Source organism: Caenorhabditis elegans, chromosome IV (genome assembly GCF_000002985.6).
Source record: "Caenorhabditis elegans chromosome IV".
NCBI classification, from domain to species: Eukaryota; Metazoa; Nematoda; class Chromadorea; order Rhabditida; family Rhabditidae; genus Caenorhabditis; species Caenorhabditis elegans.
Window position 1 is genome coordinate 240,358 of NC_003282.8, and position 23,909 is coordinate 264,266.

Here is a 23,909-nt window from a genome sequence, read left to right on the forward strand (position 1 = left end):
ATTTTGAATTTTTTCTAAATATTTTTCAATAAAAATTGAGCTGGAAACTGGAAAAAACGTCTTAAATGCTCGAACAACTCGGAAAAGAAAAAAAATGGATTTAAAGTTAAACGGTGCAAAGTGTCGTAATTTCCTGCGCACTCTCCGCAAACACTCCGGCTCTCATGTGGATTTACGGGCAGCCAACGCGATTTCTTTCTTATCGCCGATTTGCCTTTACTGTAGGAAATCATGGATTCTGATTATATATTTCATAATGGAGATGATATTCGCAATATGGGACTTGAAGAAATGCGTAAGTAATCTGCAATAATGTGAAAATTCATCGAAAAATCGTTCAGGACGTCAAAAGGTGCTGCTGGCCAGCGAGCTGAAGGCGATTGACGCCCAGATTAGTGATTTAGCATTCAATAATTATGGAACATATGCAGACGCTGGAAGAGCCACTCACGATTGCTCGAAAACTGTAATTTCACGAAAAAATCTATTTAAAGTCTAAACCCTAAATAATTTCAGTTCGGAGAAATGCGCGATAAAACTGTAAATCTGTCGGATCAAGCAGAGGAGTTGACTTCTGCGTTTGTAGAGTTTAGAGCAAAAGCTAAACAGCTTTCTGAAGAGCAGGATCTTGTCAGAAAAGCACTGGACAAGTCAAATCCGATCTGGGAGCTTTTGACGCTACCCTCGGTAATTCTACATCTACTTTTCTTTTTTCTTTGTAATTTTAAAACATTTTAGCGCATGGACATTTGCATTCGTGCAGGATACTATGATCTGGCTTACACATTGACCAATTATGGCTTGCAACTTCAACAACAGACTCAACTCTACCGGAATCCGCTGATAAAAGTCTGAAATCCCCAGGAAAACCTGTTAAAAACGTAAAAAATAATTCTAGAAAGTCGCGGACCACCTAGTCGAAGCTCGTGCTTATCTTTTGGAGGAACTTTTCAACAAATTCGCTGGGCCACTGGATCTTGCAGAATCCATCAAAGTTGTGAATAACGTTCGAAAGATGCCCTCATTGACAGCGAATCAGCTGAGAATCGCCGTTCTTCAGCACCGGGATATTTATCTGGAAAAACAGATTTTAGATATTTCAGTGAGAAATGCCAATCACAACATATTTAATACAATTTATTTCGTTTTTTTCAGGGAAATGTTGACATGATTGTGCAGGCGATCGAGATCTACCGTACCAGTATGTACGACACTCTCGTGCTTTATCTTGCAGTGTTTCCGGAAAACGAAGTTGTTCGAAAAAATGTAAGGGAATCAAATCGAAAAAATTTTGAGCAAAAAACAATAGCCAAGAATAATAAAACAATTTTATTTCACTTTTTTTTCAGCCGAATGCTGATCCGAGATGGGAATCATGGCCAGTTCTGCCACCAAACTCGATTCTGTCACAATGGGTTATTTCGAATGTCAAGAAAATGTTGGATCTTATCACAAAGGCGGATGTTAAGTGAGGATTTTCTCCAATTTCTGAGATTCTCCATAAATCTTGGCTGGAAAATCCACTAAAACTTTAGAAATTCCGGAGAAAATCACCAATTAAAAATTAAAAATTAAAAAAAATGTGCTTAATTTCAGATCAGCCGTCGATCTGTCAGCAGTGTGGACAAAACTAATGGCAATGGCATCATCTTTCGGAAGAATGGGCATCGATTTCCGACCACTGATCGCCGGAAAACTAACAAAACTAATTGAGCAAAGATTCCGTCAAAATGTACAAGAAGCGACGAGTAGACTGACAGGATCTTCCCGGGACATTGTCATGATCGGAATAGATCCAGCATCACTTCCTCAATTCGAAACTGCTCCAGATTCTCCACCAGTGGCTGCTGCCGAACTGAGTCTCTGGGATGATATGACAATTTACACGAATTCAGTGGTAGATGCTCTCAATGGACTTCGATTCATTCTAACACCAGTTGTCCTGTCAACTGTCGTCGTGTCACTTCGTGATTCGATTCGTTCGATTCTCACGTGGCTTGCGAGTTCTCATTCCAACTCGGCCAATTTCTCCCGGGCGGTACGGATCGTGTGCACCAGTGTGGCTCCGTTCTTTGAGAAGTGTGTCGCATTCTTCTTCCCGCCGGCAACTGTTAGCAAGATTTTTGGATCCTCGATTTCTAAGCGGCAATATGTAAGGATTTTAAAAAATTTGAGAAATTATCGACTTTAGACTACAGATTTTGCTCCGATTTTTTAGAAAAAATCTGTATTTGAAAATTATCAAGTCTCCGTTAAAGCTTTAACACGGCTATTACGGGAACACTAAACTCTGAGAATGCGTTATGCACAACATATTTGACGCGCAAAATATCTCGTAGCGAAAACTACAGTAACCCTTCAAATGACTACTGTAGCTCTAGTGTGTCGCTAAACGCAAATAATTTATAATCGATAAAATGCTAGAAAGAAAACACAATAATACAAGTTTTTTAATTTTTTTCCCAATTTTTTGTGTTTTCTTTTCATAGGTTATCGATTATAAATGATTTCCGTAAATCAACACACCAGAGCTACAGTAGTCATTTGAAGAGTTACTGTAGTTTTCGTTACGAAATATTTTGCGCGTCAAATACGTTGCGCAATACGCATTCTCAAAATTTAGTGTTCCCGTAATATGTGTCGAGTCACGAAGCTCGTGTACTTCTCGAGGAGAAGAATTTCACATTTTTGGCTGAAATTCTAAACTAAAATTATGAAAGTGCAAATTCAGTGCAAATTTGAAAAATGTTATCCAAAAAAATTGAAACATTTTCAGCTTCAATTCATCGAGCTCGACATGAAGCAACTCGCCGCGTCCTGTGATGGAGCCGAAAAAATCGAAGAAATCGTGAAACCACTTCTTCAGAAACGAACTTTAGAGGAAATCGGATTGGAAAATGTACTTAAACCGACGAAACCGGAAGAAGAAAAAACGAAATTCTTTTTGGAAGAAACTGTAGAGGATGGTCCTGGGCTCGCGGAGCCGCAAGAAGAAGCTTCAGAGTCTGTGAAGGAGCAGGAAACGACTTCTGAGCTAGAGAAGAAGCATGGGACGGATTTTGAGACAGCAGAGACGCAGGAAATGGTATCTGAGCCTGTGAAAGAGCATGAGACGACTTCTGAGCTAACAAAAGAGCAAGAACCCGCATTTGAGCCAGAGAAATTGCATGAGACGCCTCCTGAGCCCATGGAACCTCAAAATTTCGGAGAATCTGAAGCGAAGGCCGCTCACAATCCTGAAGCTCATTTAGAGCTCGGAGAAACTTCTGAAAATCAAGAAATACGGGAGCAAGAGCACAAGGAAGTGGTTATCACCTCGACTGAGCCTGAATTTCATGAAATTGACTTAAATTCCGCGGTTTTAATTCCGAAAATTGCCGTCGAGCCTCAACTCGATCCGATTAGTGAGTACCTCACGGAATTGACTCAAGATGATCCAATTGAAGAAGAAGAAGGCTGGGGATGGGGAGATGATGATGGAGAAGAGCAAGAAATTTCTTCAAAAGAAGTGGAGTCACCGAAGGAAAAATGTAAAAAAGATGATTAATTTATTGATTTTTATGTGTTTTTTAATTGTTCAAGTGTGATGATAATGATAATGTATAATTCTGGGTTTTAATGTTACTTGAATTTAAAAGTTTATCACGGATATGGCTATGCTCTCAATGACAATATTAAAACATTTCCAAAAACCAGCAAAGTTTTATGAATTCGCATTTATTTCGTGTTAACATCTTCTAGGAAATTTTTTTAAAGCTTTTTTTAAAAAATAAATGCACATAATTCCGAGAACGCGTATTGAGCAACATATTTGACGCGCAAAAGATCTCGTAGCGATAACTACAGTAATTCTTTAAATGACTACTGTAGCGCTTGTGTCGATTTACAGGTTCGATTTTCGAATTGAATTAAAATCATTCATTTATCGATAGAATATTAAAATTAAGCAAAAAAAAAGAGATAATAATACAGATTCATCTTAAGAATGAAATGAAATAAATTTAGCCCGTAAATCGACACATGCGCTACAGTAGTCATTTAAAGAATTACTGTAGTTTTCGCTAAGAGATATTTTGTGTGTGTGCGTCAAATATGTTGCGCAATACGCATTCTCAGAATTTTGTGTTCCCGTAATAGTGCTGCAGTCTCTATTAGTGCTACACCCCTTTTTTAATTGAAAGAGTAATAATAGCTGATTTCCCTATCACGTGGTGTCAAAGTGCCTTATTTGGTTCGATCTACAAAAAATGTGGGAGAAGAGACGCAGACTTTTCAATTAATTTCGAATGGCTAACTAAGAACGTGCTGACGTCACATTTTTTTTGGGGAAAAATCCCGCATTTTTTGTAGATCAAACCGAAATGAGACACTTTGACACATCGTGTCTATATTAAATGAACAAGAGCCCACTATGACTGAGATCGCGTCGAGACCCACTCAAAACAACAATGTGCTCCTTTAAACTGACATGTCAAATTTCTACGAATTTACGATAATACATTTTTTACAAGTGTTCAGATGATCACAGAGAAGGAAAAGGTTGTTGGTTATTTATGACCATAACTTTTAAAGATCATCATTTACAACCACGCAGTAAATCTTCTCCATGGATGCTCCACCCCTTTCAGCCATAAACCATCTACGACCGACTCTTCAATAGTGTTCCCCCACCATTCGATTTAATCAAGATCGATTATCAATATATCAACGTGTAGTCCAAGGTCGACACGGTACCGCCCATCTATCTTTTGATTCATTTCTTCGTTTCAATCATTTCTCAATCTCTCTGTTTCTGTTTCAAAACTACATTCGTCTGGAAATCTTGAGGCTTTTCAAAAAATGCGTCTTCCACATACAGCGGGCGGTATGATGCGACAAATATCGCAGAGATTTCAGTCGTCGAAAGTTTTTCACGGAAAAGGAACACCTACAATTGGTATCAGGTATGATCGGTTGGAATTTTATTGTTATCCAGCTACAAAAATTGGTGAAATTTGAGGTCTCGAAACGAACGAAAATTCGCGGCTACCGTGCCCACGAGTATGTCGCAATTTTCCTTTCCATTTTTTTTTCATTGCGTCGCTCAAAGCAAATTTTGTGTCTTTACGAGCCTTTCCCAGATATATAGCTCGAGATCTTAGCCTCTAACACGTCCATGTGTCGATTTACGAAACATGTGTACTCCTCGAGGAGAAGTTAGATTGAACAGTTTTCGGCTTTAATTCCAATGTTTGCCATAATGTTTTCTTTTTAGCATGAAAACCAGAGTTTATAGTTTAAAAAAAACTACATACATTGGTAGACTGATTATTTGGATGTGAAGTACAAACAATAGTTCAGCGAAAATAGTCAAAAATGAAGCTTTTTAGCCAAAACTGTAAAATCCACTGAAACAAAACTAATGCACACAGTTCCTAGACGAGTCTTCCATTTTCGAATGAGAGGGAGACCCTCGGCATTTGGCTCTAGCTTCTTGCTCCAGTTTGGCCCAAAAAATATTAAGTTGGATCAGAAGTTGGCTGAACTTGGGCAAAAGTTGGGCAAGACTTTGGCAGAACTTGGATTCAGGCTGCCCCTAAACCAACTCTTGCCAAAGTTTGGCCCAAACTTTCATGTTTCTTTGCAAACTTTGGTAGAAGTTTGGTAAGCGTTTGGTGAAACTTGGGTTAAACTTTGGTAAAGCCTGAATCCAACTTTTGCCCAAGATTAGCCAACTTCTGATCTAAGTCAATATTTTTTGTGCCAAACTTGGGCAAGAAGCAAGAGCCAAATGCCGAGATAAAAGCACAAAAATCAAAACAGGAATGTTTTTCCTAAGATTATTAAGCTAATTTCTGTAACATAAATAATTTTTATCATGCTAAAAAAAATAAGCATCAATAAATTTTCAGAAGAGAAACAGTAAACTCCTGGGAACGTCGTGCTCCACTTGCTCCAACCCACGTGAAACGTCTTACAAAGTCAGGAGTCAATGTCCTTATTCAACCGAGCAATCGACGAGCCTATCCAATTCAAGATTATATATCAGCTGGTGCAATTGTGCGAGAGGATCTTAGCGAAGCTCACATCATCATGTCAGTCAAAAGTGTACCAATTGATCAGTTGATTCCAAATAAGACATATGCATTCTTTTCGCACACAATTAAAGCTCAACAGGATAACATGGAGATGTTGGACACTATCTTGCAGAGAGTAGGATAATGCTAAATTTACTCTGTTAACTCGAAAATATTCAATTTCCAGAATATCCGTCTACTTGACTATGAAAAGATCTGCGACGACAAGGGAAAACGATTGGTAATGTTCGGAAAATGGGCTGGAAATGCAGGATTCATTGATATTCTTCATGGAATCGGACTGCGACTCCTTGCTCTCGGCCACAATACACCATTCCTTCACATGGGATTGGCCCATAATTACAATGATTCTCATATGGCGATTAATGCATTGAGAGATATTGGATATGAGATTGCATTGGATAGAATGCCTCGATCATTGGGACCCCTCATCTTTGTGTTTACTGGATCCGGAAATGTTAGTCAAGGAGCACGAGAGCTGTTTGAGCACTTGCCACACGAGTATGTCGACGTGGCAACTCTGCCAAAAGTGGCTCAGAAAGGACGTGAGTTTTACACCAAAGGGACGACATAAAAGTAATGTATTTTTAGAATTGAACAAGGTGTATGGATGTGTAGTGACGCGTAAGGATCATTTTGTACCGAAGCATGGAGGACCTTTCGACAAAAAAGAGTTTGAACAATTTCCGGACCGATATACATCGAAATTTGCAACTGAGGTTAGTATGCCTTTACAGTCTGAATTTTATGTGCAGCGGGGATAATTGTGCAACATCAATCGTTCGCATAAGATCGTGTGCAAAAAAACAACAGTAGAGTTCAGACAATCAACATTTTAGAGCATTCGTAAAGCTCCGCACTAGGAGTTTACAAAAAACATTATTTGATAATATGGGCCCTGTAGATAGATAGATTAATTTTCAAAGGATCTCATCACGATAGAAATTATAGAAACTTTGAGACAAGTCTTTATTTGAATTATGTCAAGAAATGACGAAATGAGATTTTTATAGTTAGTAAAATCAAAGCGTATACACCTTCTCTTAGTTTCTTCTAATGAAAGTATTTCCATAAGGCTCTACTTTTTTTCTCTACATATGCCAAAATCTAAAGATTAATAGCCTTCAACTGTGAGGTATTTGTTTTTAACTTCAAGTTTTTCTTCTTTATCAACTTGACATCCTTCATCACTATCTCAGTTTACTAATCACTTTTGCTGCTGACTGTAACATTGTTTCACCCCAAATTAGGCGCGCATTACTTGCAATAAATCACAGTATCATCCCCCATCCCTCGTGGCATTTTGTCTAGTTTCTCTATGTTTCTTTCGAATTTGTGTGAGACGATCGGATGATTGAATGTTGCAACATAATGATGTGATCATCACTATCAACAATATCACATACACTGTCTTCTGGGATGGGATGATTGGAAAAAGAAGAGGAGAAATGGATTGGGCAAACTGACCAGGGAAAAGTTTAGACATCTGGAATGTCACGTGGGCAAAAGATTTTTAATAAAAAAAAACTCGTTTGCTCAAACTTAACAGAGTGTTGTTGTTCAAGCGTAACACGACCTAAATAAAATTAAACTATTAGTTCTTCAAAAAACCGAATGAATTATCAATTTTTTTAATTCATGACTATTTTCCAGATCATAAGGTATAACCCATGTCCTTAAAGAATATAGTTTGATCGGTTTACACTTTTTTAATTTTTTTTCATGAGAGCAAAGTTATAACATGCATAAAGCATTTTATAAAGATCATTTTAATAATGAAAGTCCTTTTTTGAAAAAAAAAAGTTTTCATTGAAGTGAACTACAGACGATTTCAGATTTAAGGTCAAAAACCGACCTGCCAGATGTCTGCCGCTGTAACATTTCTAAATGCGATTTTTGTAAAATAACGTTTATCAGTCAATGTGAATAATATCATGGCCAGCATTTTGTTAGTTGTCAATTTTCAAAAATATTGTTTAGTTTTTGAGTTATGGTTAATCAACACAACCCAAAATTCACGGGATACCGTTTGTGCATATTATACCTTTTTGGTCAGCACTGTCCGTTCAATATTTTCCATGTCAAAAGTCATTTGTTTTGGAGTTATCTGAAAACTAAAAATGCCAAAAACCCCATATTTCAATTTCAGATCGCCCCATACGCATCAGTAATTATCAATGGAGTATATTGGGATGCTCAATCACCACGTCTCATTACAATTCCTGATGCTAAGAATTTGCTGACTCCGGTACAACGGGTAAGTATGTGTTTTGACAAAACTGAAAAATCTGGAAGTTGCATGTGTTTCAGATAACTTTCAGTTTAATTTTCAGAAAAAGAAGAAAACTAACCAAACAAGTCGTGCATCGACCAAATCGGGCGGACTTGTAAGCTTTTACTAACCATCTCTGTCACTTAGTTACTTAGTTACTTAGATATCTTAATTTTGGAATAATATTTTCTGTTCAAATTAAAACATTTGCATTTTCAGTACGACACACCTGGATGCCCAACGCTCCCTCACCATCTCATCGCTCTTTGTGACATTTCTGCCGATCCAGGAGGTTCGGTAGAGTTTATGAGAGAATGTACTACAATTGACAAGCCATTTGCCATTTATGATGCAGATTTTAACACCTCATCCGATAGCTTTGACGCTGCATCCGGATGCCTTGTATGCTCCATTGATAATATGCCTGCTCAAATGCCCATTGAGGCCACGGAACAGTTTGGAAACTTGCTGTACCCATGGTTATGGGATCTACTCAACACGTCCAACGATCAACATTTCGATCGGCTGCAGTGTAGGACAGAGATCAAGAATGCGATTATCACTGATCAAGGAAAATTGACACCAAACTTTGAATACATTGCTCAACTTCGAAAGGATAAGGCAGCGTGAGTATGACTTTATAGGTTGTGAAGAAATAATCTTTATAGAATATTCTCTTAATTGAGAAAAAATGCAATGCAAATAGGGCAAATATGAAAACACAGCAAGAATTTAAAATTTGATGAAAAACAATTTTTGGATCGACTTCCAAGTTCTTGACAAGGCAGAAATTTAGTAACAATCATTTTCATTGGTCACTTTTTTCTATTGGATACCATTTTCCTGGATTTGCACATAAACTAAAACTTAACTGTGTAAAATAGTTAACGTCTAATGGGGTTATTCAAGTAGGGTTGGAAAATTGAACAATGTAGAAAAATGGCGTCATAACTGTATTAAAATACATGTTTTTATGTATTTTAATACAGTTGTGGGGTCTCCTGTATCTCTGTATTTTAAATACATCTCGCGAAGTTACTAGAATAACCCCATAACTAAAGAAAATAGTATACAATTTTGGAAAATTTCCAGGGAAAATTCAACAAGAAGCCATTCATATTTTACTTTTCATTCTTTGATAAGGTTACCGGGTTATGCTACAAATTTTTAAATTATTTTAATATCATCATTTTCAGTTCCGCATCCGCAAACTCTCGAGTTATGGGTGGTACAACCGACAAGCGTGTGCTTCTCCTCGGTGCTGGAATGGTTTCAGGACCATTTGCCGATTTCTACTCAAAGCAGAAGGATGTTAATTTGACTGTTGCCACTGAATCTCAGAGAGATGGACAACGACTCTGTACGTCACCGAACATTCAATCGGTTGTTGTGGATATTGCACGTGAGAGCCATACAATGGAGAGACTTATCAGGTTAGTTGACAATTAACTAAAACAATTTTCTGAATATTATTTGAATTCCGAATTTCTGTATCTTCTCAAGATTATTATTATTATTTGATACGTTTATTTGAACGTGAAAATAAAAGAAAAATAAGGAAAAAATTAAAATTATATTGAATAATGTGGGATAATACAGAAAAGAGAGAATGGGTTGAGGCCTTGTTATAGATCGTTTTTTTTTCCAATTATTGAAAGATCATTTTAGAGAGCATGACCTTGTGGTATCCTTGCTTCCATTCAATTTCCATCCACTTGTTGCCAAGATGTGTATCTCGAACCAAAGAGACATGGTTACTTCAAGTTATGTCTCACCGGAACTTGAAGCTCTTGACAAAGCGTAAGTTATTCTGAATATACCTTCTGAAAGCAAATTGCAAGCTTTCAGAGCCAAAGACGCTGATGTTACGATTATGAATGAAGCTGGTCTTGATCCTGGAATAGATCACATGCTCGCAATGGAATGCTTCGATGACATCAAGGAACACGGAGGACGGATCACCTCCTTTGAATCTTTCTGTGGAGGACTTCCAGCTCCAGAATGGTCTGATAATCCTTTGAGATACAAATTCTCATGGTCACCAAAGGGCGTTTTGACTGCTTTGATGAATCCGGCCAAGTATTTGAAGAATGGGAAGATTGTTGAAGTTCCGTCCGGATCTGTGGTTGATAACTTGATTGATATCGATTTCATGCCTGGACTTAATCTGATTGGATTCCCAAATAGAGACTCGACAAAATACTCAGATGTTTATGGATTGGGAAATGACTGTAAGACAATCATCCGTGGAACACTCAGATATCAGGGATTCGTAGATACTGTTAAGGTGAGTCAAGTTTATTTGGTGACTTGTTTTATAGTTTATGTCTTCAGGCCCTTCACTCTGTTGGACTTCTCTCTGGCGACAACATTGATTCATTTACATCTAACATTGGACCAGATTTGACATGGAAAGAATTGATTGCCTCATTGAGTAACCAGAAGCTCGATATCTTCCCAGACTCTTTGAGACACATTATTGAGGAGAAAGTTGGTGGAAAGGGCTTATCTGCGCTTGAAAATCTTGGCTTGTTCTCTGACAAGGTTGTAGATCGTCACGGAACTCCGATCGATACTCTTGCTCAGTATTTGGCAAAGATTCTTGCTTTCAAGGATCATGAATCGGATTTGGTTGTGTTGAATCATGATATTGGTGCTCAGTTGCCAGGTGAGACATATATTTCGAAAACTTGTCAGGATTAATACGCATTAATTAATTTTTCATTAAATCAAAATTAAATTTTTTTTTCGTGTATCCTATTGAATCTTTTTTCAGGTGGAAACTCTGAACGTCATCGTATCAGTTTGGTTCAATACGGCAATCCAAATGGTTTCTCCGCTATGGCTCGTACTGTTGGTTACACAACTGCCATCGTCTCACACATGGTTCTAAACAATGAAATTCAAAGAGCAGGAATTCAACGACCAATTCTGAAGGAAGTCTACCGTCCAGCATTGAAGCGTCTTCGTGACTTTGGAATTGTGCCAACACACACAATTACCCCAATGTAGCTTGTTATCCATATTCTATTACCATGTTATTTCGATTTATTTCAATTTTTGTAGTATAGTACTGAGTACTGACTAGTTTCACCCGTTTTTTTAATGTTTTATCGAATATTTCCTCTCTCATATATGAAAAGTGAATATATTCACTTTTCACCAAACCCCATCGCGGGTGCTTCCATCAAGTCGACCGAATAAAATTTTTGACTTCATATATTAGAATATACATTATTATTGGGGCATATGAATCAACTGAATTAAAATTCAAAAACGTAACAACTCCTGTCAGCTGTCTTCTCCATACAGTATCTCTTCGCATCTGCTTGATATGAAACAGTAGAGTTTTGGAGACAAAATACAGTGAACATTGAGTCTGGGAATGCTGTGTCAAGTTCTTTGTAAATGAAATCTCGAGATGTCGACAATGATTTCGTTCGGAGATGCTGAAAAAGTGGTAGTTGCAATTAACTGTTTATGTTTCAAAACTACCTTTACTATTACATCCGAAAACTCTAAGCTGTTGCATTGATTATTCCATTCCTGATCATTATCTCTATGTGCCAAGTGTCCTTTGACATGTCCGATTTCTCTCTTTTTACGGCCTCCGCAGCCACAACCGCCACACACTCTGAAAATCTTGTACTTAAGTTTAATTTAATATATTGAAACTTACGGCGGTGGTGGTGGTGGTGCACAACAACCTCCTCCACCTCCACCTCCTCCACATCCACAACCACATCCATCATTAGGTGTGACTCTTGGAAAGAAAAATGCGAATGCAACGTGGCATATAGATAAAAATAAAAGTAACTTGAGAAACATTGGGTACTTTTGATGTTCTATTGCTGGATTCAAAAAGATTATATATGTCTCATAGCCTGGTGTTATACTCGTTTTTCTTGTTTGAGTTACTTGATCGCCTAATAGTTTCTTATCACAATTTGCTACAAGATAAAGATTTGTGGAAAAAGGAACATACGATAAAACTGGCATAAGCCGTCAATTGACACTTGCGATTATTCCATGTTAAGATACTGGATACTGGTTCACATCGAGTAACACACACGCATTATAACCGCATATTTTTAAGATAAATTAACAATTGTTTTATAATATTTGCACATTTTCCAGATACAGTGTGACCCATAATCATGCGGACAGTAGTTTGCGCTTATAAAATCAGATTTGAACATTCAAAATTATGCTAACAACACATATTTTATTCCATATTTTGTAAGGAGCAAAATGTAATGTCAACCTTTTAAAATATCCGATTATACAATGCTACAGGTCTGCTAACATGACATATCAGTTACATAAAAAGTAATGGGGTTATTCATGTGATATTGAAAAATACAAAATATATTTTTCTACATTTTTCGACAGGTGTTTTGTATTTTTCGACATCGGCTGCCGCCGGTTAGAGGAGTTTCAATAGAGTGATTTTTTACAATAAATTGCCCAATTTTTGCCAGTTTTTAATGGTTTTGATAGGTTTAACCTAGATTTTCTGAACGCTGCATAAATGAATTACCCGTTTTCAACAAATTTGGACAATATTCAAATAATATATGACTGCCCTTTTTTTGGGCAAGAAATTTTTTTTTTTGAAATTGTACAGAACCATTAGAATTTGAAAAAGGGAAACTTTTTAGTATTGGGAGATCAATTTTGAGTCCTCTAACTACAAAATTGCCCATTTTAGAGGAGTTTCAAAATTGTGCATTTTTGCCACTTTTGAATAGTTTTTGATGTGTTAAACCTAGATTTTCTGAATTCAGCATACATGAATTACCCGTTTTCAACAAAACCAGACAACTTTTTATTTTTGCCCAAATTTTTTTCAGCCATCAGCATACAGCGTTTATTGTCAGGCATTTGAGATATAACTCTTTTTCGATTTGAATTATCTAATAAACTTTCATGATATGAATAAATAACAAGAACAACATATTTAATATCGCAAAAATGTATTAAATCGACTAAAAATTTAAGCCAATTGTGATTTTTCCAGCATCGTTTGGTGGCATCGTATCCACATCAACTACGTTGATATATTCATCTTCTTCCGCAGTTTCTGAATCCACAACTTGTTCGCGATGTTTTGCAGAATTATTTTCTGAAGTAGTTGCCTGAAAATTCAATTTTTGAGTTTTCAGAACAATTTAACCGTCTGTAAACCTTTTCAATGTTATCAGGTTTGCTTTGCATCCTTGGAATTTTCGCCTTAACCTCATCATCATCTTCTTCTCTCGGTTCTTTCGTACTATCTGCAGCAACGGCTCGCCGCTCTTTCAAACTAATCGGAATCGCAGAAGATTTTGCAGTGTCCGTTAAAAAACCAAGCTTCTCCCGTTCTCTATTGTACCGAACTGTGATATTTCTGCAAAAAACATTATATTTGCCTACTGTTTCGGATGATTACCCTCACCTAATATCATTCTTTGAGATATATTTTAATTTACACTCGTAGTCCTTGTACTCATTCCGAATAAAGAAGAAGATCTGATCAGAAGTCCATCCCAAGTCAATTAGCTCACGAACATATTTTTCCTGAGATTCGGTGAGCCATAGAAGTTTGTGATCAAGATCATGTCCGATATGAGTAAAGCATCCAGTTGCCCAAGTTGAACCGTCCTCTTCTGTTGTGACCTGAAATATTTTTCAAAATTTTAAAACAAATTTTTTAAAAAATGTTTTACTTTCAAATATGCTGTACAAGTCTGGTCAATCTTCCTGGGATTCGATTTCCTGGATTTTGCGACACTTTGATACTTTCCGACACGATGACACCTATAAAGTGTTTCTCCAGCATGTCCTGTACGTTTTGTCAACGATGTACATGTGTCCTCCTGTCTCTGATCGAACCATTCCTAAAATTAGATTTTTGTCATTTTATCGAGAATATTTAAAAACCTTAAACTGGTCTCTTGATTGGAAAAACTCTCGTTCTAAATTAAACTTCTGATCATGGGACATGTGTTCTTGACGGCAATGCAGTAAAAATTCATCCAACGACTCTGATGTACTCGAACATTCGGGACATTTTAAATTACATCCACGATATTTTCCTGGTAGTTGCATTAACGAGAATTTTGAAGGTTTTTCAATAATGGTGGCAATTTGGCTGAAAATCATAGTTTTTGACAGAAACCTTTATTTTTTCTAATTCCAACCATTCCTGCGTTAAATGATGTGGCTGGATTGGACGAGAAGCTTGTCGATGTGGCGGAATATTCATCTCGAAACTATCTCCAGATGATGTGGATGGTTTTTGTGTAGATTCTTTAGTTTCATTGATATCATATTCATTGATTCCAACAACTTCTTCTTCTCCTTCAACAATCATTTCATCTATATAAACATCAAGATGCTCGTTGTCATGTTGCGGTTGTTCAGTGCACATCTGCAAGATCCAATTTTTATATTTAGTTTTCCAGAAGAATAGGGTTGTATTACCTTTTTATGCTGAACCAGATGCTTGACACTTCGAAATATCATCCTACAGTGGCAGCAAACAAACGATGTGCTAGATGCTCGGCTCTTTTTTTCAGATTTTATAGCGGCAATCAGTTCCTGACAATCTTCAGTTGTCCAATTATGAATCTGTGTCATGTGACGATAGATATTCTTTTGTAGACATGTTAGGGCGCATTCTGGGCATCGTATCTGATCAATAATGCAGGACTCGAGTTCGATAGGATTTGTGGTCATTTCCTGCAATTTTCAAACATTTCTATATCCGGAAGTGAAAAATACGTGTTTTCAAGGATTATCAGTTCCAGAAAAATTGGCATTCACTTTTGTGAATTTTTTTGCGTTAAATTCTAAAAGTTTATGGAAAATTGACAAAAATCAGAGGAAAATAGAAAATTAAAACGATTGGTAGGATTTACGCTCGTAAATCCTGTCACTTCGACGCGTCGCGTGTTCGCGTTGCGTGTCTGCAAGTCCGCTCCATTGCAGAGAACTTTAAGCGCGATGTTTGAAATAATATTTTTTGTGTCTTATAAAGCTTTATTAAATACAACTGAAGTTGCAATTTTTTTTCAGATTGGACCGAGAGAGAAAACTTTTTATGAATATTTTCAAGCGGTTAAAAAATCAATTTAAAAGGGAAGAAAGTGGCGAAACTTCTTCAGTGTGTAGACTTCCTCATGGCGGAGAGAATTGACAGATTAAAACTTCCAAAAAAATCTAATTTCTAGAAACGTATACGTGAAACTGTACTTGCAATTCGATATTCTCGCTATATTTTTTGCAAAGATTTATTGTTCTGAACGGAAAAATGGCGGAAAAGTCAATATTTCGTATTAATACATATTGCTGAAAAATCGACAAAAATTATTTCCTCGCATCTCTGAACACCCTCCGCGTCATTGTGTCTTTGGAGCCTGTGATTTGATAGTTGTGCCCGTTCATGCCCAAACACCGGACAATTTCGCAGATATTTGCCACGTCATCAATTCCACTGTGGTGGCGACCCTGGAAAATTAGAATTTTGCTGAGATTTCAGAATTTCAGTAGAAAACCTGATGTTGCAGCTTGTAGATGGCCAGAAGCTGGGCTATTCCTTTCGCGAAATGATTTGTGTGCTCCGCAGAAGCCTTTTTCACGTTGATCCATTGATTGAAGTACCTGAAGGACAATTTGTTTGGATTTGTGCGGTTCGTGGGACAAAAATGATTGTTTTTTAATGAAATTTCAGATTTTTAGAGTCAAATTGTACGAATTTTCAGCCTCAAATTGTCAGTTTTACTCTAAAAAATTTACTCTGGAATTCCAATATTCTTAAATTTCGCCTCATTCGGCAGCGCGACTTTCAGATCCCAATCTCCACAAGTGACGAATGCAAATTTGCCCTTTTCCAGTCGAGAATCCTCTTTCAGCCAGCTATCAAATTCCGATAAAACTTGTGGAAGCGTCGGTTTTTCGTCAACCATTTCCTGGAATTTTAGCATTTTTTCCTCGAAATTTTTGCATTAAAAACCTGAATAATTCCTGTTAAAGATGTGCAGAAAGATGTGAGCCTTGGACATTCCGTCGGCTTAACGTATTGATGAAAACGACGAATTTCACTCCAATCAGCCGTCGAGAGCTGGACCACTGGGAATTCGATGATTTCTTGGACTGGATGCATCGGCCCTTTCCAGTTATCTTGACACGTGGCTTCGAAGTCTAATACTAGAAGATAATCAAAGTGCTGGCTCATTTTTTGATCTGAAAAGATTAAAATAAAGTTATTTTGCCAAAAAGTAAGCAATCTCCCCACTTTTCGTATCTTTTTTCAGTGAAAAGTTTGGATATCTGGGTGGTTTCTTCACTTCCCGAGTCTTTACAAGCTTTGTGCTTTCCAAGAATGATGAGTAATGGGCTGAAATTAACTTTAATTATTTAAATTCGAAAAAAACTAGAAAAATGGAATTACCTACTGTGTCAAGTAATAATCTTGGTGTCCTCGTGAAGTTTATCGACATTTTCGAGTCTTAAATGATAAAAAATTATGAAATATTACGAAATTTGACTGGAAAACGTGTGAAAATCGAAAAATAAAATTATAGCAGATAAAATTAATCCATTGTCCGAGAGGAGTACACGGCCGTGTGGTCTAGAAACCTCAGCCCCTTGTCGATTTACGGGAAACAATTTCGATATTTTCGTAGATTAAAAAACAATTTTTTCGGCACAGCTGCCTGACAAGATTTATGATATTTCAAGTCTCACATTCGAATCATTCGGCGAAAAATAAGACGAAAAGAGAAACAATGAGTCAAAAATTATGCAAAATATTTAATGGATCCAAAGATATTGCCCATTTGGAGCCGATGGATACGACTCTGGTGCTGGACGGGTATAGTCTTGTGGAGGAGGTGGAGCTTTTCCTGGTGCCTCGGAAGGTGCTGGTGCTCTGTTTTGGCAGTGATGACACGTTCCTGGATTTCCTGGTTCTCCCTGAAATTATTGTTTCCGTTAAACACATGATTGGTTCAATAACAAATGTATTAATACTAAATCTAAAAGTTTTCAAATGTTTCAAAAGTTCTAGAAGCTTCCAGATTTTTTAAGAAAGTTATATGAGTTTTGATTTTTAATAGAATATTCTAGGACTTAAAAAAAAAGTAATTGAAGTCTCCAGATTTTTTTAGAATTTCTAGGAGCTTCCAGTTATTCTAGAAAAATTGAACTTCCCGCCAAAATTTTTTTTCTCAGAAATAGTGAATTCTCGCCAAAATTTTTCTCACTAAATTTGAATTGCCGTTTTCTAAGAACATTTAAATTCCTGCCGAATAACTCTACGGTACACCTACAGTAATCTTACAGTACCCTGACTTTATCCCCTTCCTAACTCCAAACCAATATCCTTTCAAAAGACGAAAATTGAATTTTCCCAAACCACAGTAATCCTGCAGTACTCCTACAGTATCCCTACAGTACTACTACGGTACCGTGACCATATCCTTCTACTAACTCCAAACCAATATCCCTTCAAAAGGCAAAGACACAACATTTTTCAAAATCCAGACTACAAACTACAAAGGAGACATACGTGCTATATTCTTTCATATATAAGTCATGACTAATTTCAAAATGTTCGAAAATATATCGGAAACATACCTTTGGTCCTTGTGGTCCTGGAAGTCCTGGGTTTCCAGCATCTCCACGTGCTCCAACGGCTCCTCGGACACCTGGTTGCCCACCAAGTCCTGGTTTACCATCGTGTCCTTTTCCGCCAGACAATCCACGTGGACCGACCTTTCCAGGTGGGCCAGTAGGACCTGGTGGTGCTCCATTCAATACTTTTCCACGATCGCCGGTTGGTCCCTTCTCTCCCGGTGATCCAGGTTCTCCACGTACTCCTGGCGGTCCTGGGGGTCCTGGACGATTGTCTTCACCGAGTCTCCCTGGTTTACCCTCAATTCCTGCTGGTCCACGTGGTCCTTTTGGTCCTGAATCAAATTTTTAAATTTATTTCCTGATGCAATTCAAATTTACCTGGAAGTCCTGGTGGTCCTGGAGCTCCAGTTGGACATTTCTGACATGCGTTGGTTCCTGGTGGTGGAGCTGGTAGATACTTTCCAGCTATACCATTGTCACCTTCTCTGCCCGGGAAACCGTCACGTCCAGGTTCTCCGTCGTCTCCTGGCTGTCCACGTGGTCCAGGTGATCCTTGAGTACAAGCACAGCAGGATCCTGACCCTGAAGCTCCATAGTTACCGTATGGAGACTGACGTTTGGTACGGTTTGGTGCCATGCGAGAGAATTTCATTTGTTTCCAGATGTCTTGAGACTCGGTCTTAATATCTAGGCTTATTCCTGGCAAAGCATCAATATTCTCACCTTACACAACTCTACCTCTGTTAACATCAGAGTTGTTACTTTCTGAACATGATTATGCATCAGTGGAAGTCCAATGATTACTGTAAGAACTGCAAATGTTGAAACAACACTACCAACGATGGTAGACGTCCGCCATATGTTGGACGGTTCCATTCTGCAATAATAAGTATTGAAAACAAGAAATATAAGGAAAACTTTAGGGAGTGTACTCAACAAACTGATCAAATGAAATGGAGAAAATCGAAAAACGGATGAAAAAAATGAGGGCGCTGACCTCTTTCTCCGATTTAGGTGATTGATAAGGGGAAGAAGGTAACACACAAGAAACTAGGATTCCACATTGAGAGAGACATAAAAGTGAAAGATCAACGAAAATAACAACATAGAATCAGTAGAATGTAATTCTAATTTACGATTAACTATTTTATTAGGCCAAGTAATAAGTTTTGTCGTTTTTTCTCAAATGCTTTTTTGTGGTTATAAAGAAGAGTGTTAGCACTTACAAGCCTATCAATATCAGGCACATTCAAGAATATTTCCAGCTCAAAACAATATTCTGAGAATGCGTATCGAAAAACATATATATATTTGACGCGCAAAATATCTCGTGAAAACTACAGTAGTTCTTTAAAGATATACTGTAGCGCTTGTGTCGATTTACGGGATCGCTTTTCGAAATGAATTTTAATAATTTTTTATCGATAGAATATTAGAATTAAGAAAAATTAAATCATTTCAAAAATCGACACAAACGCTACAGTATATCTTTTAAAGAACTACTGTAGTTTTCGCTATGAGATCTTTTGCGCGTCAAATATGTTGTGCGATACGCATTCTCAGCATTTAGTGTTCCTGTAATATTTCAATTACTACCATCTTCTCAGTTTATCTCTCCATTGCTGCTTTTTTTCTATTGTACGTTTTATTTAATGCATAGAAACAGTTGATGAATTTATGGAAATGTTTTGGAGAAGCACAGAGAAAAATTCAGATGTCTGAGCACATTTATGTGCATAGAAAAAGAAAAAGATACAGGTACAACGGTACAAAACAGAACAAATAAATAGTAGGAAATGACAGAACTTTTGGAAGGAAGTGGAGTAGGAATTTTGAATTAAAATAATCAAAAATTAAAACAATAAAATTGAATTATTGATCGTCCTCTTCATCCTGTGGTTTCTGCTTTCTGAGAATTGCTCCCGGAGCAGGATAGGGTCTTTGTTGGAAAAGTGGTCCACCAGCAGTCACGTCGGCTCCAGTCACCTGATCAACTCGAAGACCATCCGACCATTTTCCACTGAAATATCATATAAAAATCAAATTTTTTCGCTCAAATATTATTTTTCATAATTTTTTCATATCGACATTTCGCCGGAAACGTTGTATTTTCGGGTTGCGTACTTTTGAAGCTACCGTATTCCCCAAATTTCAAATGGAAAATTATAATTTTCTGAAGAAAAACTATAAATTTAGCTAAAATTAGACCGCTGAAAAACGGAGAAGTTGGAGATTTTAAATTTGAGATTTTATTTATGTTTCTCGAAATTTTTGAATTTTTGAATCCAATTTCTTGAAAATTCTAATTTTTTCGCTTCAGAAACAGAATTTTAGAAAAAAAAGCTTACACTGGAGCATCTCCATAAGCTGCTGGATCCATTGGATCAATTCCTTTCCTTTTTGCTCTTTTCAGTCTATCCTTATTTGTCATTTCCTGTAACTCGTCTTCATCTGAATCTGGACCCTGTGACGTCATCGGATCACGTCGCTTCCGCTTTTCAGCATTATTGCCACGTGATTGCTTATCATCATTCCCTCCGCGTGAAGTTTTCTTGTTGTGGAAATTTCTGCGGCGGGCGGCATTGTCCTCCTGGAAAAAGTACATAGTTTTAAAGAATAAATGTTCGGAAATTCGTATTTAAAGGCGCTCGGATCCTTATAAATGAGTCTCGCCGCGTTTTGTCCATGAAAGTTTTTTTCTAGAATTTCTTGAGCAAACTGTTGAAAATAGCAAAAATAAAAGTACAAGCTACTTTTTTCCGGCGGCGATACCCATTAAGTACGATTTCAGCTTCAAATTCTACCTCAGATGCGTGAGAATCTCCAAAAAGCACTGTAGCATGCTCTCTGGCGATTCGAGGAGCTGGATCACTGATAATAGCTCGTGGATGACGAGGCGAGTACCAACAAACCTGAAAAAAACCAATTAAAATCAGAAAATTATTCTGCTTCTCACCTCATCTGTTGTTTTATTCCAGAAATAATACTTCGCAAGTCCCTCATCATAGACTTCAACCCAATTTTCGGGAAGTGGAAACTTTGCAAGCATTCTGTTTTTGTTCTGCACATATCTCTCGGGCAACCTGCAAAAAAAAACGATTTTTAATTAATTTTTCGCTAAAATTCAAAACAAACCGATATTCCGGAGTTCCATCGCCCCAATGATCATAGCAAAATTCGAGGCAAACGTGATATTGATTCCATTTATTTGGACAACCAGGTGCTCCTGCCGAATTCTCTTCGAAACTTTTCTTTTCTGGCTCTTTTTCATAGTTTTCAGCGATAACCTCTTCTTCTTGCTTTACAATTCCCCTTTTTTGAAGTCGAGCGAGAAGAGCTGGTGGAAGAGGCATTTTCTGTAAAATAAATACAATTTTATATACAATCAATTCATATTAATTAAAATAAAGAAACAAGAATAAAAGAATCGATGAGAAAATGCATTAAATTTTATTAATGCAAACGCGCCCCATTGCAAATCTCCTTTACGAGGGAGTTCAAATAGAGTTTTTTTTTCGGAATTTGCCAATTTCTTTAATTTAATATAGTGCTAAGTCTAAAAATTAAAAGATTTATTGACATAAATGCAATTTTAACAAAATTAAAGCACCATAGTTGTTGAGCCAGACACAAATTATTGGACGGTGTCGTTTGATTAGGATGACGAATGAAGTTCTCAGATTAGATATGTTTGTACTTAGTGAAAAGCAAATGGAGAAGACGGAGAGTGCTCTGCAATAAAGAATGAATTAGGATTGTATATAGAAAATCCATCGCATCAGATATGAGCAGAAAATTTGTTTTTGCCACTTGTTTAAAATTCTTCGGGATTGCTGAATCGTCGTGAAAAGAAAATTCGACAACTGCGAATGTAATCGCGCTTCAACCAAATGGCGATACCTAACGAGACCCAATTAAAGGAGGCGGGACATTTTCATTTCCGGCTGAAGCGCGATTACACTTTGATTTCAATCCCTTAAAATTTTGCACTATTTAAAATTGAGGATTGTAAATTGAATTAAATTAGGAAAATGGTATATTTTTCTGTAAATTGTCAAAACTACAAACCTTAACATCTCCATTGGCAATATCCTGAACACGAGATCTAGGCTTCTCAAGGCCAGTGTCTTCCATAAGTTTGAACGCAAATTGCACATTTTTTACTTTCTCCTCGTGGCTTTGAACTTGGAGATTAAAATGGTAAAGCGGGACGAAATAACCTTCAAGAAGTCCCACTAGGAGAACTAAGAAAACTCCGTCCTGGAATTGATTATCCAAATCAGACACCTAAAAATTTACAAATATCAGCTTCTTTGTAGCACAATGAAGTGAATAAACTTACTTCCAGATTAATTTTATTCAAATGCTTATTACAAAAAGCCAACAAAGATGTCTTCACATGAGCCAACTTATCGGGTCCATAATCGAAAAGCGTATCAAATGCGTCACGAGTGCCCTTCGGTGCCAACTCAGTTTGAACTGTAGTGATTTGCTCAGTAATTCGATGGGTCTTCACTTGACCATGTTCCTTTTGAGCCACCACAACGTTAGCAACCACGTTATCTGGGAATCGAACTGGAGCACGGTAGTGAAGAGCAAGAAGCACCAGGAGCTGGATGATGGCAGTGAAGTCCTGGGAATATTCTTTTATGAGAAAATATAAAATATGGAAAGTAACTCTGTTTATTCGAAAAGTACTGTTGCGTTCAACTATCGTATATTCTCAATAAGTTTTGCATCCAAAAACCACCTCGAAAATTAGTATTGCAGTTCACGAATTTCTATATAGATTACCAGCCGTGGACCTGGGGGTGAAAACTGATTTTTTCTGAAACTACAGTATTCCTACCGTACCACTATTGTGCCAATACAGTACTTCGACTATATCCCTACACTAACCCCAACTCACTATCCCAAGAAGCCAAAACTTCACAGACTACAAAGACTACATAGACTACAAACTATGGACACACAGAATAAGCGCTTTATATATAGTAAATGATGAATAGTATTGTGTGGCGGAGGTGTCCACAGATTAACATATCATACTAATATAGAATATACGGTAGTTTTTGGAACAGCTTCGAGTGAGAAACTCTTTTGTCTACAGTGCGTCAAACATCTGCACAATGAAATGTAAGACTGATAGAAATGAACAATTCAGACAAAGATTTGCGTACCTTTTGATGAATAAGATCCGCAGACCATTTCTCTTGTTCTCTTGGCTGTCCGAGAATTCGATTGGCTGTTTGAACTACAATTTGCAGTTTTTGACGTTGTCCTTCTTCTGACTGCGAAACTTCTGGAACCTCGATCTGTAACAAAACTGTGAGTGGAGAATTTATTCAATTTGTGAAATTGTACCAATAACTTACTCGAATCTGCTCCAACTTTTCCAACAGCTTCTGGATGATTTGACCATCGAAAAGATCTTCTTGCAAGTGACGAACGACAATTCTTTGATCAGCTAGCTCTTCATTAAGCCAGTAGATCAGCAAATCGACAACTTGTGCCAACTTCTGATCGCGGGCTGTTTCCTTAGTCAGATAACGACGAATTTCTCCTGGAAAAAAATATATTGGATAAATATATTGGTGAAACCGTTTACCTTCTTCCAACCAGATGTTTCTTGCAAGAACTGGGACCAATGACTGATCGAGAGCCTCACGACCTTCAAGTTCAAGCTGAAAAATCTATATTTGCTAAAACCATTAATTTGCAAAACTAACCTCCAAAACTTCATCTTCATCAGTAGCATGATGTGCACCCCCTTGGTTTCCATGCTCATCTTCCGGCGCCTTCTTCTTTCGAGAAAGGGTACCAGAGAGTTTCTCAAAGACTCCAGGCTTTTTTGGTTCGTCACGAGATGGGGTCTTACTACGACCAAGTGTTGACATGGTTATTGCTGAAAAGTTTAAAATTATTAAGGGGTAAATATT

General features: G+C 37.3%; 8 protein-coding genes across 10 annotated transcripts; 2 read left to right on the plus strand and 6 right to left on the minus strand.

Moving 5' to 3' along the window:
* The first annotated feature begins 93 nt into the window (after positions 1–93).
* cogc-8 (Conserved oligomeric Golgi complex subunit 8) lies at positions 94–3,773 on the plus strand. Its single transcript, NM_067482.4, has 9 exons — positions 94–295; positions 342–466; positions 517–687; positions 739–849; positions 899–1,102; positions 1,156–1,266; positions 1,350–1,468; positions 1,597–2,152; positions 2,777–3,773. The coding sequence occupies exons 1-9, from the start codon at positions 232–234 to the stop codon at positions 3,545–3,547; spliced, it is 2,232 nt and encodes a 743-aa protein (NP_499883.1). The 5' UTR covers positions 94–231; the 3' UTR covers positions 3,548–3,773.
* A 1,012-nt stretch (positions 3,774–4,785) lies between these two features.
* Positions 4,786–11,568, plus strand: aass-1 (Saccharopine dehydrogenase). 2 transcript variants are annotated; one of them, NM_001307729.4, is made up of 12 exons: positions 4,786–4,943; positions 5,892–6,192; positions 6,244–6,622; positions 6,669–6,796; positions 8,227–8,334; positions 8,411–8,464; positions 8,569–8,975; positions 9,546–9,782; positions 10,018–10,149; positions 10,198–10,636; positions 10,684–11,017; positions 11,126–11,567. In NM_001307729.4, exons 1-12 carry the CDS (start codon positions 4,840–4,842, stop codon positions 11,359–11,361), a joined length of 2,859 nt encoding a protein of 952 aa, NP_001294658.1. In that variant the 5' UTR covers positions 4,786–4,839; the 3' UTR covers positions 11,362–11,567. The 2 variants fall into 2 exon arrangements, with proteins under 2 accessions (NP_001294658.1, NP_499884.1); NM_067483.6 differs by lacking the exon at positions 8,411–8,464 and having other exon boundaries at positions 4,794–4,943; positions 11,126–11,568.
* Positions 11,551–12,197, minus strand: grl-19 (Ground-like domain-containing protein). Its single transcript, NM_067484.3, has 3 exons — positions 12,029–12,197; positions 11,845–11,983; positions 11,551–11,798 (listed from the first exon to the last, which is right to left on the minus strand). Exons 1-3 carry the CDS (start codon positions 12,175–12,177, stop codon positions 11,613–11,615), a joined length of 474 nt encoding a protein of 157 aa, NP_499885.1. The 5' UTR covers positions 12,178–12,197; the 3' UTR covers positions 11,551–11,612.
* A 1,064-nt stretch (positions 12,198–13,261) lies between these two features.
* Positions 13,262–15,072, minus strand: rcat-1 (C2H2-type domain-containing protein). The gene is made up of 7 exons (NM_067485.6): positions 14,815–15,072; positions 14,532–14,761; positions 14,272–14,482; positions 14,058–14,228; positions 13,787–14,007; positions 13,537–13,738; positions 13,262–13,487 (listed from the first exon to the last, which is right to left on the minus strand). The coding sequence occupies exons 1-7, from the start codon at positions 15,067–15,069 to the stop codon at positions 13,338–13,340; spliced, it is 1,440 nt and encodes a 479-aa protein (NP_499886.1). The 5' UTR covers positions 15,070–15,072; the 3' UTR covers positions 13,262–13,337.
* A 536-nt stretch (positions 15,073–15,608) lies between these two features.
* On the minus strand, positions 15,609–16,846 carry R02D3.8 (Exonuclease domain-containing protein). The gene is made up of 6 exons (NM_067486.4): positions 16,784–16,846; positions 16,628–16,729; positions 16,346–16,575; positions 16,129–16,301; positions 15,888–15,993; positions 15,609–15,840 (listed from the first exon to the last, which is right to left on the minus strand). Exons 1-6 carry the CDS (start codon positions 16,830–16,832, stop codon positions 15,700–15,702), a joined length of 801 nt encoding a protein of 266 aa, NP_499887.1. The 5' UTR covers positions 16,833–16,846; the 3' UTR covers positions 15,609–15,699.
* A 180-nt stretch (positions 16,847–17,026) lies between these two features.
* dpy-9 (Nematode cuticle collagen N-terminal domain-containing protein) lies at positions 17,027–18,847 on the minus strand (the record flags this gene model as incomplete). 2 transcript variants are annotated; one of them, NM_067488.10, is made up of 4 exons in its annotated part: positions 17,027–17,307; positions 17,971–18,302; positions 18,349–18,649; positions 18,694–18,847. In NM_067488.10, 4 exons carry the CDS (start codon positions 18,844–18,846, stop codon positions 17,146–17,148), a joined length of 948 nt encoding a protein of 315 aa, NP_499889.2. The 2 variants fall into 2 exon arrangements, with proteins under 2 accessions (NP_499889.2, NP_001294332.1); NM_001307403.3 differs by having other exon boundaries at positions 17,146–17,307; positions 17,971–17,987; positions 18,694–18,846.
* Positions 18,848–19,631: 784 nt separating this feature from the next.
* On the minus strand, positions 19,632–21,326 carry pqbp-1.1 (WW domain-containing protein). Its single transcript, NM_067489.5, has 5 exons — positions 21,106–21,326; positions 20,927–21,053; positions 20,775–20,882; positions 20,319–20,560; positions 19,632–19,990 (listed from the first exon to the last, which is right to left on the minus strand). The coding sequence occupies exons 1-5, from the start codon at positions 21,321–21,323 to the stop codon at positions 19,843–19,845; spliced, it is 843 nt and encodes a 280-aa protein (NP_499890.2). The 5' UTR covers positions 21,324–21,326; the 3' UTR covers positions 19,632–19,842.
* Positions 21,327–21,528: 202 nt separating this feature from the next.
* On the minus strand, positions 21,529–23,875 carry pat-6 (Paralyzed arrest at two-fold protein 6). Its single transcript, NM_067490.6, has 7 exons — positions 23,700–23,875; positions 23,579–23,654; positions 23,346–23,533; positions 23,151–23,285; positions 22,313–22,603; positions 22,039–22,257; positions 21,529–21,702 (listed from the first exon to the last, which is right to left on the minus strand). The coding sequence occupies exons 1-7, from the start codon at positions 23,865–23,867 to the stop codon at positions 21,652–21,654; spliced, it is 1,128 nt and encodes a 375-aa protein (NP_499891.1). The 5' UTR covers positions 23,868–23,875; the 3' UTR covers positions 21,529–21,651.
* Between the last annotated feature and the right edge of the window lie 34 nt (positions 23,876–23,909).

Excerpts from the sequence above, each read along its gene's own strand:
- aass-1 (NM_001307729.4), top strand. The coding sequence starts at position 4,840 with ATGCGTCTTCCACATACAGCGGGCGGTATGATGCGACAAATATCGCAG. Across the intron at positions 6,623-6,668 it reads AAAAGTGGCTCAGAAAGGAC|AATTGAACAAGGTGTATGGA; the intron begins GTGAGTTTTACA and ends ATGTATTTTTAG. Across the intron at positions 10,150-10,197 it reads CTTGAAGCTCTTGACAAAGC|AGCCAAAGACGCTGATGTTA; the intron begins GTAAGTTATTCT and ends GCAAGCTTTCAG.
- rcat-1 (NM_067485.6), bottom strand. The coding sequence starts at position 15,069 with ATGACCACAAATCCTATCGAACTCGAGTCCTGCATTATTGATCAGATA. Across the intron at positions 14,762-14,814 it reads ATCTGGTTCAGCATAAAAAG|ATGTGCACTGAACAACCGCA; the intron begins GTAATACAACCC and ends TGGATCTTGCAG. Across the intron at positions 13,488-13,536 it reads AACCTGATAACATTGAAAAG|GCAACTACTTCAGAAAATAA; the intron begins GTTTACAGACGG and ends TTGAATTTTCAG.
- R02D3.8 (NM_067486.4), bottom strand. The coding sequence starts at position 16,832 with ATGTCGATAAACTTCACGAGGACACCAAGATTATTACTTGACACAGTA. Across the intron at positions 16,302-16,345 it reads CTTTAACAGGAATTATTCAG|GAAATGGTTGACGAAAAACC; the intron begins GTTTTTAATGCA and ends CTAAAATTCCAG. Across the intron at positions 15,841-15,887 it reads TCTACAAGCTGCAACATCAG|GGTCGCCACCACAGTGGAAT; the intron begins GTTTTCTACTGA and ends CTAATTTTCCAG.
- pat-6 (NM_067490.6), bottom strand. The coding sequence starts at position 23,867 with ATGTCAACACTTGGTCGTAGTAAGACCCCATCTCGTGACGAACCAAAA. Across the intron at positions 23,534-23,578 it reads AAACATCTGGTTGGAAGAAG|GAGAAATTCGTCGTTATCTG; the intron begins GTAAACGGTTTC and ends ATTTTTTTCCAG. Across the intron at positions 21,703-22,038 it reads TTGCCAATGGAGATGTTAAG|AGCACTCTCCGTCTTCTCCA; the intron begins GTTTGTAGTTTT and ends TCTTTATTGCAG.
- grl-19 (NM_067484.3), bottom strand. The coding sequence starts at position 12,177 with ATGTTTCTCAAGTTACTTTTATTTTTATCTATATGCCACGTTGCATTC. Across the intron at positions 11,984-12,028 it reads GCACCACCACCACCACCGCC|AGTGTGTGGCGGTTGTGGCT; the intron begins GTAAGTTTCAAT and ends CAAGATTTTCAG. Across the intron at positions 11,799-11,844 it reads TTTCGGATGTAATAGTAAAG|CATCTCCGAACGAAATCATT; the intron begins GTAGTTTTGAAA and ends CCACTTTTTCAG.
- cogc-8 (NM_067482.4), top strand. The coding sequence starts at position 232 with ATGGATTCTGATTATATATTTCATAATGGAGATGATATTCGCAATATG. Across the intron at positions 1,469-1,596 it reads ATCACAAAGGCGGATGTTAA|ATCAGCCGTCGATCTGTCAG; the intron begins GTGAGGATTTTC and ends GCTTAATTTCAG. Across the intron at positions 2,153-2,776 it reads CGATTTCTAAGCGGCAATAT|CTTCAATTCATCGAGCTCGA; the intron begins GTAAGGATTTTA and ends AAACATTTTCAG.
- pqbp-1.1 (NM_067489.5), bottom strand. The coding sequence starts at position 21,323 with ATGCCTCTTCCACCAGCTCTTCTCGCTCGACTTCAAAAAAGGGGAATT. Across the intron at positions 20,561-20,774 it reads GAGATTCTCACGCATCTGAG|GAGGACAATGCCGCCCGCCG; the intron begins GTAGAATTTGAA and ends TACTTTTTCCAG. Across the intron at positions 19,991-20,318 it reads GCTTATGGAGATGCTCCAGT|TGGAAAATGGTCGGATGGTC; the intron begins GTAAGCTTTTTT and ends ATGATATTTCAG.